Source organism: Chionomys nivalis, chromosome 1, assembly GCF_950005125.1.
Source record: "Chionomys nivalis chromosome 1, mChiNiv1.1, whole genome shotgun sequence".
Lineage (NCBI taxonomy): Eukaryota > Metazoa > Chordata > Mammalia > Rodentia > Cricetidae > Chionomys > Chionomys nivalis.
Window position 1 is genome coordinate 37,704,012 of NC_080086.1, and position 18,675 is coordinate 37,722,686.

The window sequence follows — 18,675 nt, forward strand, 5'->3', positions numbered from 1 at the left end:
ATACATGCACACACACCACACATACAAATGGGAAAAAAACAGGCTTCATTTTTTTAAAGCTTAGAAATAGATTAATGTAGATTCTCCATAAACATTAAAAACAGCAATAATTAAACTGCTACAGAAAAAGGCATAGCAGGAAGTCTCTTGTTGCATTGCCTGGCTCTCTCCCTGCCCCCATACCACCTCAGTTGCTAGGTTACTGACGTCTTTTTAGTGGGGTCTCCTTCCAGAGCTATTTTTTCCAAGTCAGTGCGCCTGTCCGACATGCCTCACACACCCAGTTCCCATGAGTGGGAGCTGCTGTCCTCGTACACCCTTCCCATGGTCGTCATTTTTTCTCCCTCCGCAGCTGGTCACAGGCTAGGTGCTGGTCTCAATGCTCCTGTTGTACTGATTCCGTTTTGCTCTCACCATGACCTTTGGAAGGAGGAGGCATCCATAGTATTAGGGTAGATGGTGGGTCTGAGGCACAGAAGAGTCAGACAGCAAGCCCCATCCCTGAGTGTCTTAAGGAAATATATTATCCGGTCATATAAATATATGCCAACTACAGTTGCCCTTAAGTAATTACAGGAGACTGTTTTCAGGACCCCCACAGATGCCAAAATCTGAGAACAACATACTATTTTCATAAAACAACATACTATTTACATAAAACATCATACTATTTACATAAAACAACATGCTATTTACATAAAACAACATACTATTTGCATAGAACCTACACAAGCCCTCCCACGTCCTTCAGATACGCTTGCTTCTGTATGATGCTCAGTGGAAGTAGACACTATACAGACAGGTGTGATGCTCTATTCTCTAGGGGCTAACAGGGGAAGCAAATGTCTGTGCTGACTAGGGGTGCAAGCAGTTTCTGAATATTTTCGGCCTGCAGTGGGTCGATGAGGGAGTGGAAACCTCCGTGCAGAGGGCCAACTGGGCTTCCATAGACAGGCTTTAGAAGGAGATGATGTTGTTCACCTGGGCAGCGAAAGGCAGCCTGGTATACCAGAAGCCATTTGCTACTGCCATAAGTTTAGTCTCACTCACTTGTTGGGTGGCTGCGGCCAGAGACAAGCACTCAAGATGCATCAGGGTGAGGCTTAGTTTCCAAGTGACTTTCCCACCTGCACCACAAGGGTCCCAAGAGCATTGAAGGGGTTTCTCGTAACACACAAGGGACTCTGAGAACCATCTTGTTTACATGAATGATGTCTCTACCTGACCCTACACAGTCAACTAGCCTGGGTTCTCGGTTGCCCCATTCAAAGGAACGAAGGACTGAGGTTCTGGCATTTGGAGGGCTTTGTTTGTTTGCATATCTGCCTTTATGCCACCCCGCCCATGAGGGATCATGTGACAAGCGGGTCTAGACTCAAAGTGAGATCACTCTGTCAGGTGAGGTCTCTCTCTGGGTGGCCTTCTCACGGCTTCCACCTGCCCTGTGGGATGCTCGTTCAGCCACAGATGTACCCGTTGCTGCCTATGTGTGTGTGGATGACGAGATGTGGCTAGACACCCAAGAGAACTCCTCCATGGGGATCTGACCCAGTGTGAGGGATTGTGAGAAGTGAGATGACCTGATGAAATCTTTGAGCGGAAAGTCAACAGAGAAGAGATGGCATTTGACAGAGCATGAGGGGGAGGTGCAGTGGCCACAAGAAACAGCAGGGAGGCGGCTGTTGGCATGTGGGAGGAGCCTGTGCTCTGCCAGTCAGCATTGTTCATGAGTCACTGCCCTGAGCTTGATCAGTTGGGATCAGGAGCTCCAAGGGAAGAAAATCTGCCTTTGGGGACTCAACTATTGGCAAGGGACAGGAATCCAGGCGTAGACCAGCTGTTTTAGTGTGTAGTGGTGCTGTAACTGAGTATCTGAGGCTAAGTAGGTGACCTACTAAAAAAATAGTTGCTATTCCGTGTAAGCTTTGGGATCTGGGAGGTCCATGAACACGGCACCAGCTCGCGGTGAGTGCCTTCATGCTATGCCATCTGTGGCAGGAAACGGGAGGCCATGAAAGGGCCACCACAGACAGTGAGAGGAGTCTGAACTGTCTTATGACACATTACATTCATAACCAGCTTGCAATAGCCAATCTACTCGAGCAATGGCCACATTAGTCACCTCTCGACATGATCACACTGGGGACTGATGTTCTAAACAAGTTTTGGGGACCCAGTCATACCACATCACTAATTATGTGAACTTGCCAATCTGTTGGTGGCTCAGGCATATCTGAACCCAGGCAGGGACTTGTCTGTCATTTCATGACCAACTCACCAATACAGTGTGTACTTTGAGGACAGAGGCTTTCTCTGTCATCTATACTATATTTTGAGGACATTAGGTGTAATTGTGGTGCACAGCTGCTTGGTAAATATTTAATCACAGTGAAGTATAGCTCTTCTTCCTCTCCAGTATGCTCACTAGCTCTAAGGCAGGAGAACTTGGCCTCCTTCCTTCCTTCCTTCCTTCTTTCCTTCCTTCTTCCTCTCCTTCCTTATCTTTTCTCTCCCATCCATCCATCCATCCATCCATCCATCCATCTATCCATCCATCTTCTGTAATCTACCCATTCATTGTGCATCCATCCATCTACCCATTTATCCACTCATCCGTCCTTCCTGTCTTCCTTCTTTCCTTATTTGGGAGCCAGCATGTAGCTCCTTTCGTTTCATTTTCCTCTGTGTGAGCTTCTCCTACCAAGTTTCCCCCTCTTGAGCTCCTACCCTCCTCCTAATACCACAGTGTCATGCACTTCTCAGTATTTCAGATAAGGCCTGCAGGGTACCATCCAATTGGTCTGGCTTACATTGTTAGCCCCCATCATTATGAACAGATTGAAATAATGTTTGCCAATTGTCCAGGCCTGGGTCTCATGGCCACTGCCAGGATTGGAGGTCATGTCAGTTTCCCATGAACTCCATGGACCTGAGAATAATGGAGGGGATTTTGGGGGTTTCCTCGAATAAAATCAGGAAACTGTTCTTGGAGGAGGACTAGATGATCCCAGGCAGAGAAAAACAACAGCTGTGCACTGGGGAGACAGCAGGGCGAGGCAGGGAAGGGGAAGGCAGTGGCTCTGACGGCCAGTCACCTGGCATTTTTCTACACATCAGCTATTCCTCAGCCCTGGTCAGCTCCGGCTCCTCTTGGGCTAATGTTTCTTTGTTTAAAACACTCATCCGTGCCCTGAGCCCCATTCATACAGGTAACAGCGACTCCTTCTTCAAGGCTTGGTTTAGCTATTACTTCCCAGGAAGGATTCCTGTAGTGCCCACACTCCCTACATCACAGCTCTTACCACATCCTGTGATTCTCTGATAGTAGTTAGTATCATTGTTCGTGTTCCCACCATAATGCATGTTCTCTTAGACTCTATATGTTTTATACTCTGCAGTATTTCCTGGTATAGTATCTAATATAGTAATAGCTACATAAGAAGTATCTAGATGGGATTTAATGACAAAGGATATAACTTCTTATTCGCAAATAGTGTCATCAGATCAAAAAGAGAACTAACTGTATAGTACCCATTTTACCTTCCTTTCCTCCTTTCTCCTCCCTTTCATCCCTTTCCCTTCCACCTCCCACCCAGCATCCTTCCATCCTCCCTTCCACCTACCCATCCATTCAGCCTTATCCATCTACACATTCATGCATGCATACAGAAATACAGTGACAGTTGATGGCAGTCTGCCGTGATCTAGTGCCTGAGGCAAGGGCCTCTCTCAGGACTTTGCATTCTAGTTGGGACAAGATAGTCTCTGGATAGGAAAAATGAACAAGTGGACATAGAGATCAAGTTCTATAGAGATCATAAGTCACTTCCGTGGGAGGTCAAACACATTGTAGAACTTCCCTTCTTTCTTGAATGTCTTTGGAACAGCTTAGCCCAGGGGTTGCAGGCAGAGGTCCATGTTCCTAGGTTGGCCCTACCAGAAGATCAATGCACACCTCAACTGCATCTGTGAGAAAATGTTTCCTAGCAACTGATCCTCTTGATGTCTTATAAAGAATTCCCCCTTATGGATGCTATTGACTTCCAAGTTCTCTGTTATAGTTTGCATTTAAATGAGGGTCTAACAGAGCTCCACCATCCTTCCTTCATGATCTGGGTGTCTGGAAAACTGGGAAAGGCATGTGAATACAGCAAAAGATAGCATGATTACCAGATCAAAAGACCCAGCCTCCAGTCTCAGTTTCTTTGAATAAGGGATTACTATACCAAGATCCCTAGAGGACCCCCTCGGTCTTTCATTCTGAGAACACACGAGTCCAAGATAGTGTCCCAGCTTATGTGTCCCTTTGAGGCTGTTCTCTAGAACCGCTGTGCTAGGTATCATGTGGGATGGAGGCCTCTGGACAACACACACACACACACACACACGCCCTGTCATAGTGTACGGCTACCAAAGGCCAGTCACTTTGCGCCTCTATATCTAAACTATCTATGCCTGCCCCTGTCTGAACATCACCAGGAAGGCATGAAGACACACGTCCTATGCATAGACACTTTGGGTGTAGCAGCATGGTTGAGACTCCAAGTTCTTCTGAATCCCTGTGAGCTTTAGGATCCTGTCATCCCTTTGCATGATAGAGGAAGATCTACCAAAGGGGAGCTGCAAACTTGTACCCATTAGACTCTCACAGGGAGTCAGCCATCTTAGCTTTGAGCCTTAACTCCAAGGGTTTTTGTGAGAAACAGATAGTGTGGTGTGTGCAGAGCTTAGAAAAGTCTCAGCCTGTAAGAAGTGCTCAGTAAATCTTAACTGCTGTTGACCTTTAATTGATATCACACTGCCTCCTAGAGTGGGCAGATAACTGGAAGATGTTTGTAAACTCTGAAGTACCAGATAAACTTAAACACGACTTAACAATCCTGAATTGGCAACATCAGGCAGGCTCTCTAGGCTCTTTCCCCGAGGAAGCCAGTGTTTCAGTCCAGTTGGCTCTGGGTATCTGTCAGTTCTGCATCTGCAGAAATATTTAGGAAACTTCAGGGAATATTCAGAAAAAAATGTCTATACTAAGTATGGGCAGACTTTGTCCTTATAATTATTCTCAGCGCAGTATGGCATTTATTATATAACATTTATTACAAGTGACATAAAGTCTACAGAAGGACAGACTCAGGCTTTACACAGTTTTATGTAAGAGGTGAGCATTTGCAGACTTTGGCATCCGTGGGGGAATTTCTGAGAACCAGTCCTTCATGAATAGCAAAGGACAACTGTAATTAAAATAAAGGCAACAACCGAGGGTTCTGGTGTAAAGAAACTTGTTTCCGAGTGGTCTGCAAGTAAGTTCTGCAGTAGCAGCTGTCTGACATGTCACCTCAACAAATGAATTCCCTGTTATCTTTGGGTTCAGGATTCAATGGGATCACGGGCAGCTGGGCCCCAGGTTCTCGGGACTCTATTCTTCGTGCATGGGAACTTTAGGACAATCCAGGAACACTGTGTGGTTCAAGAGGAGTGAAAGAAAATTAGGCGAGGGGGGCGGGGATACTGAGGCAGAGGAAAACGGTGGGACGTGGGAGCACCCTGCTGGGACTTCACCCTGCAGCATTAGACAGATACACACGTGAATGACTGAGCAGATGATCTAGGCAGTAGTTCTCTACCTTTCAGTACAGTTCCTCATGTGGCGGTGACACAACCATAAAATTATTTTCGTTGCTACATCTTAACAGTAATTTTGCTACTTTTGTGAATCAAAATGTAAATATCTGTGTTTTCTGATGGTCTTGGGTGAATCCTGTGAAAGGGTTGTTTGACCCTCCCCCCAAAGGGGTCACGACCCACAGGTTGAGAATCACTGATGTAGGTAGACAGAGAAATGCTTCCCCCACCACCCGTATGAACTGCCTGGTACTGCTGAGATGAGCTGAAGTAGAGAAGTCGATGTAGCAATCATCCCTAATCCCAGGAGGGTGTGTGTGTGTAGATCCAGACAGCAGTTAGCAACATGCCAGCAAAACCACAGAGCTGAGTGCCTCTGAGCGTAGAGGGATGGGGAAGCATCACAGGGGGAGGTAGGTACCCCGAGAAGACCGAAGTAGGTATTTCCAGTTCTTGACTACACTCTCTCTGCATCAGTTATGCCCTAAAGACCCTTGGGAATAACAGGACCTCTTTGCACCTGTTAAGGCTGCAGTCATTCCTTCCGGCCACTAGATGTCAAGCATGTACCAATAAGAACCCTTTATGGGCTGTGGGGGTTTACGAGAGTTTACCGGAACTGGCATCCTAGAATGGATGAAATCAGCGAGAAGTGGGTTCCTGTGGCTTTGGGGTAAATTGCAAGTGAGCCATGAGGGTGGGCTGCAGAGAAGTCTCCATCAAGATCGGAAAGGAAACGCTAGCTTCATTTCTCATTCATAGGACACTTGGCAAGTTTAGAAAGGTTTCAGGATGAAACTTGGGGCTCAGAATTCCCCCTGTTATAATCATATCCTGTTTTGTTATAGTAGACAAGTATCAGAGTGCAATTTGCTTTGTTGGGATTCTTTGTATAGCCACGGCTGAGTATATTCCAGGGACCACAGAGCATCTGTTAGGTTACATAACAAGGCAGTTTGCAAAGCCCATTTTAAGGGTTTTTCCACTGACTTGGGGGTAGAGATGAGGAGGAAGGATAGAAGGGTTACATCTGGCAGGACTAGAGATGACAACCAACGAGGGCCCAGCTTGCCATGCCACCTGTGGGCTGTGGTGGCTCTTCTTCATTTCCTGTTTATTAGCTCATGCTTGACACTTAGCAGGGACTTGGTGATGTGGATGATGATAATGAAGAAGAGAGCGATGTTGATGTCACTTGTGATAAAGTCAGTGTACCTGGGGAGCATCTTCATCTCCAGCCCTCAGGAAGTCTGAGCAGAAGTAAAGCAATTACTATGTGGAGTTTGGAGTGGAGCCAGGGACCATAGGATGTACCAGGCGGAGCCATAACAGGCTACTGGTTTCTTGTACGCATGTGTCCCCAGGTCATGAAAACTTACCACATGTACCACGCGGAGAGCATCAGTGCGGAAAGCAAGCTGAAGGAGGCTGAGAAGCAGGAGGAGAAACAGTTCAACAAATCAGGAGACCTCAGCATGAACCTGCTGCGGCACGAGGACCGGCCCCAGCGCCGCAGCTCTGTGAAGAAAATTGAGAAGATGAAGGAGAAGGTGAGTGGGAGAAATGGGCCAAGGCACGAAGAGGAGAGCCATGCACTCAGCTACAGATTTGCCTTCCTCTTTGCATGAAGGGTCCTGTCCTGGTTCTGTTTGTGCTGCTATGATTAAATAGTCTGACAAAAAGCCACCTAAGGGGAGAAAAGAGTTCACTTTAGCTCACAGTTCCGGGTTACAGTCCATAACAGCAGGGGCATCCTGAAAACGGCTTGTCATATCGCGGCCACAGTCAAGAGCAGAGAGAAATGAACACGCTCGCTCACTCGACTGCTTGCTTATGCTAAGCTGGCTGTATTCACTTAACAAAGTTTAGGAACCAGCCAATGAAAGAGTGCCACACACATTCAGGATGGGTCTTCCTATTTCATGTCACTCAATTAAAACAATGTCTTACAGGTATGCCCAGAGTCCAACCCAGTGTAGACAGTTCTTCATTGAGATTCTCTTCCCAGATCATTCCAGATTGTGTTAAATTAACAGAGCTATCACAGGCCCGCTGTGAAATTGTCATGGCCATGTCAAAGACCATAGCTTTAGCATCACTGTGTCCGGGTGTCACAAAACCTTTTCGTAGGTGCGATGGAGAGAGCTCATGATTTCGAGTCTGATAACCTGGGGTTGGTTTGTTTGTTTACTTCTGTGTGTTGTGTGCAAGTGTGTGCACATTTGTATGCCAGTGTGCTTCTCACCTGTGTGCAGGTATGCAGAGGCCAGAGGCTGACATCAAGTATCTTCCTCTCTTGCTCACTCTGCCTTACTCGTTGAGGCAGGGTCTAACTCTGAACCTGTAGTGCACTGATTGGCCAGATTGGCTGGCCATCAAACCCCAGGAATCTCCTATCTCTATCCCCTCCCCCAGCTCTGGGGTTATGGACCTGCGTTCAGTTTTCACATGGGTGCTAAGGATCCAAGCAGGTCTTTATGCATATGGAACCAGTACTTTCCCCATGAGCCTCTCCCCAGCATCTCAGCTGAGGTTTTCCATGCTGTAATAACAGTCTCCCTGACTTTTTCAAATCTGATAAATCAATCTTATTGCTCACGATGGCTCTGATATATTGATAGCGACTGACCAGAGTGCACTGTTGGGAATCCTGAAACCTTCTCAAGGCTTAGTTGAAAATGTGCTGAGATCACTTATCGATGTCTGCTATGGCTAGGGAGTTTTGCAGGGCAGGCCCCATCGGTGGCTGCTAACTCTTTCTCTTCAAAGGCTATGATCTTGCTGAACACTCCGTATCCATCTGCTCCCCGCAACCAGGAAACATTTGCAGAGTTCTTCTGCGTGCAAGCCATTACATCAGATGTTTGTCTGCTCTTCTACGGGTCTAATTCTATGATTACAGGATCCGTTAGCTCTAGAAATTATAGACTGGCTGGGAACAAAGTGTAACAGAACCTGGGTAAACTGGGAAGCATATGAAAGTGTGTGTGTGTGTGTGTGTGTGTGTGTGTATGTACTGGAATAATTTTTGAAAGTGAGGAAAATGCAAAATCCAGTCCAAGACTTAATACCAAAATGTGCAAGGAATTGGAATAGACATTTATTGTTATTATTTTATTATATATTTTATAATTTTATAATATATATATTATATGTGTGTTTTGTCAGCATGTATGTAAATGCCCCAATTTTATACATGATGCCCTCAGAGACTAGAAGGGGATCCCTTGGAACTGGACTTACAGACACTTGTGAGCCACTATGAGGACACTGGGAATTGAACCTGGGTCCTCTAGAAAAAGAACCAGCACTCTTAACTGTGAGCCATCTCACAAAATAGACAATTCTTAAGAACCTGTCTAGGTGGTCCATAAACACAGAACAATTTCCTCAGCATCATTAGCAATGAAGGAAGTGCAAATGAAAACCACAGCACAATAGTGCTCCATGGCTCCCCCAAGGACCAGGATAAAAGGCTGGCAGGAAGAAGCAGGGATGAGGATATGGAAATCAGGAAGTCTCACGCTGCTGTCAGAGGCGGGTTGTGTATGCGAGTGGTTCCGTCATTGTGGAAAGTCATCCGGCAGCTCTTCAGATGTTAGATCTACATGGACCAGGCTACCATGAGACTTAGTTACGCCACCCCTGGGTATCTGCCCCAGAGGCATGAAAACATATTTGTATAAAAATTTGTATGTGAATATTTACAGTAGCACTGTTTATAGTAACCAAAACATGGAAACAACTTGAAGACTCAGTTACTGATGAACATAGCTCAGCCATGAAAAGGAATGAAGTCCCGATACATGCCACAATGTGGATGAACCCCAAAGACATCATGCTAAGTGAAAGAGGACAGACATAAAGACCACAAAGTATACAAATGAACTTATGTAAAATGTCCAGAATAGACACATCCATGGTCACAGGAAGTAGATTGCTGGTATTCCACATCTGAGGAAGAGGAGGATGACAGGTGCTGCTCATTGGTCCAAGGTTTCTCTTAGGAGGAAATGCTGGGGTGGAAAGATACTGGCTGGGATGCTAAAGGCTCATTCCTGGTGCAGCCATATGTTAATTAACCACGTGGCTCCTGGGCAAGTCACTTTTCTTCTTCAGCTCTCATTTCCTCACCTATAAGTAGATGAGTTCAACTAAGATGCCATGATTGTCCTTTTCCGTTATAAAAGTGAAGTCAAGCCAGGAAAGCGGTCTCAAGGTCATAATGGGCCCCCAGATAGGGTAACGAGTGTTCAGACTTTCTATGGCCGGATGCCTGACTGACACAGGACATGAGGTCCAGGGGACATGTGCTGAGTGGTCCCAGAGTGAGAGGACCTAAGATGTCTGAGGAGAATTACAAGATTGGCAGTGGGACTGGTCCTACTCCAAAGCTAGATCCCATGGATGGGAAATGGGAAAGAGAAGCTAGCTTAAGTAAGAAGGCACAGTTTCTTTAAAGAGACCCAGTGCCAAGACTCACCAGACTGAAAGGGGCAGGGGCAGTTGTCCACTGTGCCTGCTTGCGCTCCTCCCTTTTGGACTGGCCCAGGACCAAAGCAGCTTTGCCAAAATTCTGGGTACTCCGCCCCATTCCTCTTGCCATTCAGATCCAGACTCGTTCCCTTCTTTTCTTCTTCTCTTCTCCCTCCCTTTCCCCCTTTCTTAAGAATGACCCAAGACTTACTTTAGCTGCTCCGTTTTTTGGGGTGCCACAGATCCACCACCCACAAGCAAGGCAAGTCATGACCCTGCCTGCGTGGAGTTCACTTTCTCATGGGAGTAATAGTGATCAACACATAAACAAAACTCATGAACACATCACAGGGCAAGGGGAGGGAGATGCAAGAGAGACGTATCAGACAAGGCCATCATCAGTACCTCGTGTGGCTATCACTTTGGGTAAGAACCTGAGTGACATCAAGGAACGAACCATGTAGAGATTCAGGAATGTGACTTATAAGGACTCTGAAGGACTCAAAGCAGAAATGATCTTGGTCTCTTGAAGATGACAAAGGAGGTTAGGTGAGAGAAGGGGAGTCTGCAGAAAGATGGGGCTGGAATGGTGGCTACAAACCATGTCTTGGAGGACCTCTGGGGCATTGAAAACAGCTTGGGAAGTCCATGGAGAGCACTGAGGGTGGGGTATCTTGTAGAGACCCCCTGAAAGCTGCTGGGTAGCAAATGATGCCATTGCTGACTGCCCCTCTGTTAGACAAGGTGCATTGCTGAGTTCAGGATTCAATAGTGCTCCCTTGGCACAGACGCATCCCATAGCCAGGAGGTGGGACTCACTCTCAGATGGTTGCCCTGGAGACCATAGATTCTCCCTCCAGTGGGCTTGGCTTTGATATCTTGCTCTTCTCCCTCCAGAGGCAGGCCAAATATTCTGAGAACAAACTCAAGTGCACGAAGGCGCGCAATGACTACCTGCTGAATCTGGCAGCCACCAACGCAGCTATCAGCAAATACTACATCCACGATGTGTCTGATCTCATTGATGTGAGGAACCTGGGTTGCTGGGTGGGGCTCCATGCAGGCTGATACATCTGGTGCGCTAGGGGAAGATGTGTCTGATCTCATTGATGGGAGCAACCTGGGTTGCTGGGTGGGGCTTCATGCAGACTGAAACATCTCATGCGCTTGGGATGATGGGGCTGGCCATAGTCCTCAGCTGGCGTGAGCTGACCAAGCTTTTGTAACCCTGCTAGAAGGGAAGGACTGGAAGTGTCTGTGGCTGGGATACAAGCTAATTCATGATCATACTTTCCACGGATAGAAGTGAGTTCTGGTCCATCCCGCTTCCTCCCACCCCCAACAGCTTGATTAGTCAGATATCCAATACCAACTTCCAAAGTCCTCTCCTATGCACCAGAGCCTCTGCAGGGTGTGAAGACGTAGGAGGGAACTGTATACAGTTCACACTCTTAGAGGCTGCTGGTTTGGAGAAGGAGAGGGGGCCATTCATTCAGATCCCCTGGGTCCAGTCGGCCAGGTGTACACCTTGGGAAAATCACTGGAGAGAGAGAGAGAGAGAGAGAGAGAGAGAGAGAGAGAGAGAGAGAGAGAGAGAGAAAGAGAGGTACAGAATCTCTTGGTATGGGAAATTCTCCTGGGAGGAATGAGTTTGATCACAGAAGAGCAGAACACTGAGTCTCTGGGGAGCTGGCTGTGCAGGGCTCCCTGGAGAACACCAGGCTTAAAGAAGGATGTTGTGAGTGGCAGCTATGGGAGACTGTGTCACCTACATCAGAGCTGGGACTGTTTCGCTTGTCCCCCCCTTCCCCCATGTTAGATGGGGGAGTTATTCATGTGGGTGCTCAGTAGAGGTTCGGTACTGGTTGCTGTCATCTTCTCCAACCCTTAGATCTTATTCTGGAAGTCAGGGCATGGGGAGAAGGGGGGGCAGTCTGCTCAGCCTTCCTGTGGCATAAAGTCACCCCCTCTTTCCTTGCTCTCAACTTTCCTTTTTAGCTTTTAGCCTTTTCATCTGTTCCCTTGCCAAATGTTTACCGAGCGCCTGACTGTGCACTGGGACTTGAGTCTCAGCAGTGGGCAAGAGCCAGCAGGCCCATGGAGCACACCTGCCTAGACAATTACAGAGGCAAGGGAGGCAGGGGGATGTGCAACTCTGCCCAAAACAGTATAGAGAACATCAAGGAAAACTTCCAGAAAGAAATAGCCTATAAACTAAATGGCTGGTGGAGAACATTCCAGACAGGGAGCATGCATGGAGAAAGCCCAGAGATGAGAGATTGTGGCGAGCCTGGGGAGCTGAAGGAAACCCTGCTGGTACCCACATCTCAGTTCTCAGCTCCCTCTGAGGGATTTGATATGGTTTGCTATGGACTGAAAGGTGACCGTGGGTCACCACCCCAGCTCTCACCTGTACCTTTTGTCCTTGCCTTTCTCCAAGTGCTGTGATTTGGGCTTTCATGCCAGTCTGGCCCGCACCTTTCGGACCTACCTCTCAGCAGAATATAATCTGGAAACCTCTCGCCACGAGGGCCTGGACGTCATAGAGAATGCGGTGGACAACCTGGACTCCCGCAGTGACAAGCACACCGTCATGGACATGTGCAGCCAGGTCTTCTGCCCTCCGCTCAAGTTTGAGTTCCAGCCCCACATGGGGGACGAGGTAGGCTTCCTGCCAGAACCCTGCCTGGGTTCTCTATGAGTCTAGCTTCCATTACTGTATGAGAGCACCTAAGCCTGAATAACTTAGAAAGAATTTAGAGCAGTGGTTCTCAACCTGTGTGTGGGTCATGACCCTTTTGCTGAACATCTATCTCCAAAACTAGTTACATTGTGATTCTTAACAATAGCAAAATTACAGTTATGAAGTAGTATCAAGATAATTTTTATGATTGGGGGATCACCAACATGAAGAACTGTTTTAAGTTGCAACGTTAGGAGGGTTGAGTGGTGCTGGAATAGAGGCTTCTTCAGCTCCCAGGGAGGCAAGCTAGGGAGTCCGAAAGCAGAGTGCCAGCATCTGTTCGGCATCTCACGAGGGTCATCCTGTTGTATAGGGACATGGTGTGGTTACCACCCAGTAAGGTAGAGCAAGCGTGTAGCTCCAGTCTGCTTTTCTTCCACTTCTCATAAAGCCATTGGTGTCCTTATCCTTACCACCTCATCTAATCCTAATCACTTCCTGACAGCCTCACCTCCAAATGCCATTTGTACATGACTTTGAGAGCAGGGCATGTTAGCATCATAGTTACTAACTACTTCCGTTCTCTCCCATGCTCCTAGAGCATTGTGGGATGAGGAAAAAAGCCTCAAGTACATATGCCGTTTATTTACCACAGAGGCCTAGGGTCATCTCTTAATTCATGAGCTTCTTCAAATGGTCTTCTTGTCTTGCTGGCTAATGTCACCAACTGTAGGGCCTTGGCTTTCCTTAAGCTCTCTCTTAGATGTGTTTAGGAGACCTCAAGGATGCTCCAGTCTGCCTAGAAACAGTCTCCTATTTCCTTAGACGTTAGATGCCCTCATCTGATGCCCTACAGTACCATGAGCCTTTGACACATCAGGCAACTGATTTTCCTTCCCTGCTTGTGCTGCCTAGACCCTTGCTGAGGTCTGGAGAGGAAAACAAACAAGAGTGTGCAGATGGCATGACACTGTCCACTGTCCCCATGTAGAAGATAACTCCCTGTCCACTGTCCCCATGCAGAAGACAACTCCCTTTCTGCTGTCCCCATGTAGAAGATAACTCCCCATACTTTCCTGGATCATTTTCCCTCTAGGAGCTGGGAGGCAGGTGGGTGCAGAACCACAGGAGAGAAGAACCAGCCAGTCTTGTAAGGCTAAGGGGAGCTCAGCTAGACCGCGTGTGACATCTGCTTCTGGGGAGGGACAAGAGACAGCTTAGAAGATGACAACTGCACCCTCTATATGGCTTTGCCCACTTCCTTCATTTGCACAAGAGAGGACTTCTACTTGGTGACACCACTCTTCTGGGGCATCCCCCTGTTCCGTTCTGCCCTTTGGTCTGTCACCTATAACTGAAGAGTCTGGGATGAACTGGTTATTGTAAAGTTTGGCTACCTAGTTGGCAGTTAGCAGTGAGTAACTACTCACCGAGTAGCCTTACATGATCTTAGCTGTGTTCCTAGAAGGGGTGAGAACCCACAGTGTGCCAGGTAGCCTAGCCCATAGGTGGTAACACCTTTGGAAGGGAAGACTCCAGAAGAATAGCTCAGCTGATCGTGGTATCTGTGGGTGACTGCTTCCAGGGTATGGGGGATGTCCGAGTCCAAGGGTACGGAGCACCTTATATAAAACAGCACAAGCCGGGCGGTGGTGGCGCACGCCTTTAATCCCAGCACTCAGGAGGCAGAGGCAGGCGGATCTCTGGGAGTTCAAGGCCAGCCTGGTCTACAAGAACTAGTTCTGGGACAGGCACCAAAGCTACAGAGAAACCCTGTCTCGAAACAAACAAACAAACAAAAAACCTGAATAAATAAATAAATAAATAAAACAGCACAGTGGTTACAAAGAACCTGGGCACAGCCTCCTGCAGACTTAAATCCTCTTTGCATTGCTTAGCATATCTAGCACTCTGCAAATGTTGTACATTGTTGCTGTCCTGTACTGTTTCGGGGGTGATAGGAAGAAAATGCACATCCACATTCAGTCCGGGTGTTTGCTTTTCTTTTTCCTATGTATACTTCTGTCCTTGTGGCCACGAAACTTGTGGATGCAGAAGACCAACAGTGTGAGCGTCCAAGTTGTCTCTCTGATATATCTTAATGCATTCCTGTGGTGACAGGATCACTTGTCAACTGCTTCATTGTACTTGCTACTGGCTGTTCAAGCAGTTGCTTTCATTTCACAACTTCCTGACTTGCAATTAATTGGTTTGGCTTGCCAAGATTATGTTAAAGGTCTTTGTAAGCCCGCAATTACTGTGTGAATTTAGAAGGTTGTGACTGGGAAGCCACACTGGCCACAGCAAGAGGGTAGACTCTGGATTAAGAGGACCCTAGCTCCCACCTGGTACTGCCTTGCCTGTGTCCAACATGGGTGACCTGGGGCAGTTACTCTGCCTTGCTGGATCTGTGTCCTGGTCTCCAGATGGAATGTTAAGGATAGCCTCCACTCTGGCTCCATGCAGCTGCAATGACAGAGTTTCTCTCTACAGGTCTGCCAGGTCAGTGCACAGCAGCCCGTCCAGACAGAGCTGCTTATGCGATACCATCAGCTGCAGTCCAGGCTGGCCACTCTCAAGATTGAGAACGAAGAGGTGAGTGAGCTGCTGCCCTGGGTCTAGTTCTCTGGACCTTGTACTGGCCAGTCTCATGCCTTGGAATTCATAGGAAACAATAGTCCATTGGTGAGAGTCTATACAACCACACAGCATACCTGCACTGAAAATCTTTAATGGCCCAAAGATGCTTGCAAGATCTCAGATGAAAAAGAAACAGGAGGAAGTGGGACTCTATGTTTAGAATGATTGCAGATTTACAGGCATAAAGAAAAGTCCGCAGGCAAAATGTTTTGAAATGTGACCCTTGGCTCCATCTTAGCTGTAGAATGGCTGGTGGTTACTATTGACTTTGTGCTTTCCCGCCTCATTCTCTGAAATAAGCTTCTATTATTATTATCAGAAATCAGAGTAAGTATTTAAAATTAATCAATGAAATAGTTAGCTCAGGCTGCCCTAAATGTATTTTGAACTTTAAGCCATTTGGGTCAGTCTCACAGCCCAGTGTTCCCCCATATTGCTAGTGTGGCACAGCCTCACACTGGGTGGATCCATCCTAACGTGGACTGAAGAGGCCAAGTAAACAGTATCCTATTAAGACCTAAATACCTCACCCAGAAGAGGAATGCCAGCCAACCCTAGCGCCCTGGAGAAAAAACCTCAGAATTTGGGCAGTGCCACCCAAGGTTGCTTGACAAACTTATCCCCAAGAAGTAGTCATGGCGGAAGGTGAGAAGGTATGGCCACTTGTCTTCAAATGTCATGCAGGCTATCGTGGACAGCAGAGACAGTTATGTCTGTCCTCTACAAAGGGCAGAGATAGAACAGAGCTAACACAAATCAAAGCAGGTCTAGGAAGGTCACAAGAAGACAAACTGGCTTGTCTTTTAAACCTGGCTCGAGAGATTGAAGGCTTACTTTCCTTCTGTTTATCTTCTGTCTCCCCCCACCCCCCAAAGGATTTTAAATGATTCACATGTATAATGCCGTTAATGGAATTCAAATGGAAATCAGGGCCACAGGGAGGAGAACGAGGCACATAGCCTCTCTGTGGGCTGCGGATGGGCTTGGGTATGCTTGCTTATCCTTGAATCAGCTTCCGTCAATCTGTGTTGGAAAAAAGAATTGATTTTGATTTAGTCATTTATTTATTCGACAAGTATTTATGTAATATGTATTCACACAATACATGCTAAACATTATTCTAGATAGAGAATAAATCAAAGGAACACAGCCTCATAGGTTTTCCTCTTTCTGATGAGAAAACACCAGAAATTAAAACATGAAGACCAATGAGTGACTAATGGAAAAACAGTAGACAAGGAATGGCGCATGCTAGGGGCCATCAGAAGGTGATATTTCAGCTGAGGAGCAATAAGAGAGACTTTGAGTGACGATGATCTCATAATAAATGGAATCTGATTTTCTGACAGTGATTCCTTTGGAACTGCCCTACCTCTGGAGTATAGAGCCTGTCACTGAGACTCATCCGAGTGCTTCTGTGAGGTCCTCATGCCTTACTTTTGCAGTCTCTGTGATGTGTGATTTCTCTGGACTCAGAATGGAAACTGGAGTCCTAACTAGACCCTGTAGCAATGAGCTGACTTCCTCAAGGTCCTGTCTCCCAGCAGACCACTGCCCACCACCAGATGCCCCCTTCCTCCCTAAACGAGAGAAGACACCAGAGCATTTCTGCTGATTTCCATGTTCAAGTGACACCCCCCCCCCCGCCAGAGGGCACCTCCTTTAGGTTATCTAACCTGACCAGAGAAATAAGCCTAGAAACTTGACTCCATTATCCTCATGACATCCTCAAGGTCCCTTAGACAGAGCAGTCCAATAACTGCCCTTAGATTGGACACTCTGGCTTCTTACCCTGCCGGCTGTTTGGTCTTGGACCAATGACCATCTGCCTCATTTGTCTAAGTCAGTATAAGAAAACCATCTTGTCCTGCCTTCCTTCTAGAGACATTTAGTAAAAGAACAAAGCGACTATCAGGTAAAGGACTTAGTGGTCATCAGAGGCATTATGAGAATAAATAATTTTTATTTATTTGTTTGTGCTGTTTTTCCCTAGGTTAGGAAAACCCTAGATGCCACCATGCAGACCTTACAGGATATGCTGACTGTGGAGGACTTCGACGTCTCTGATGCCTTCCAACACAGCCGATCTACCGAGTCCATCAAGTCAGCCGCTTCTGAGACCTACATGAGCAAAATCAACATCGCCAAAAGGAGAGCCAACCAGCAGGAAACAGAAATGTTTTATTTCACGGTAAGTGCCATCTGGGACCCGGAGCTCACTGCTGATCCCCTGCCTGTGGCTTTGGAAGCAGTCTGAATGACTGAGAGAGAGCCAGTAAAATAATATGACATAAAACTCCTAACATGCATTTTAACATAGGTTGCCTGGCTTAGTTTTCTGAAATGCAGAAAGTGGCTCACCAGTGGGTGGTATCAACTTTAATCTTGAGTGATGGTGACTAAAGCTTTTGGAAAGAACCAAAGAGAGTTTAATTCAGTTGGGTTAGAGCAGTGGTTCTCAACCTGTGAGTTACGACCCCTTTGGGAGTGTCAGACAAAACCCTTTCACAGGAGTCTTCTGAGATCATCCTGCAGATCAGATATTTACATTATGATTCATGACAGTAGCAAAATTACAGTTATGAAGTAGCAATGGAAATAATGTTATGGTTTAGGGAGGGGTCACCACAACATGAGGAACTAGATTAAAGGGTCACAGCATTGGGAAGGTTGAGAAGCGCTGGGTTAAAGGAGCATGGTGAAGGAGCCAAGTAACAACCTTGAGTTTTGTGTATGCTATTGTCTTAAATTGGTGACTGAGCTTTGAAAATGAGGATCCCATTTCAAGCAAGTAATTCATGAGCTGCTAGTTTCTCCTGTGAAATCCCAGGTTACAGACCTTCATTTTTGCCAGGGGCCTGGGCCTAGAGGATAGTGGGGAAGGAGAACTGAGGCTTTAGTTTAAATTAGGCTTATTGAACATGGAGATTGGGGCTACAAGCGACTTACTTACCTTCCATCTGGTGCACATCCCACCAAAATCTCGCAGGGACTCTGCTCAGATGCCCAGAATAAAAATTTCTCTTTTACCCAAATACTTCTCCTGCTTGAGTTGTGGTTAGCATCAGATATGAAGCTTTCCTTGTTATCTTTGGAAAAATTTACCACCCTAGGATTCCTGGCCCTTGGTCTTGATGCTGTTTTCTTTGGTGAGAACACCAGAGTGAAGCTGATGCTACTTAACAGCCTTTTCCCAGCTGTAGGAAGCTGGGGTTTCCTTCCTCCAGGCTGAATGCCCTGATTCTTCTAGTCCT

At 46.8% G+C, this 18,675-nt stretch overlaps 1 protein-coding gene across 3 annotated transcripts in view; it reads left to right on the forward strand.

Annotated features, from left to right (window-relative positions):
• The window catches only part of Srgap3 (SLIT-ROBO Rho GTPase activating protein 3), a 231,067-nt gene that overhangs the window by 162,254 nt on the left and 50,138 nt on the right, over positions 1-18,675 (forward strand). For all 3 annotated transcript variants that reach the window (XM_057792007.1, XM_057792014.1, XM_057792022.1), the window contains exons 5-9: positions 6,987-7,172; positions 10,996-11,124; positions 12,539-12,760; positions 15,275-15,376; positions 17,415-17,612. In XM_057792007.1, coding sequence (XP_057647990.1) covers positions 6,987-7,172; positions 10,996-11,124; positions 12,539-12,760; positions 15,275-15,376; positions 17,415-17,612 — 837 coding nt within the window. The remainder of the gene's footprint in view (positions 1-6,986; positions 7,173-10,995; positions 11,125-12,538; positions 12,761-15,274; positions 15,377-17,414; positions 17,613-18,675) is intronic.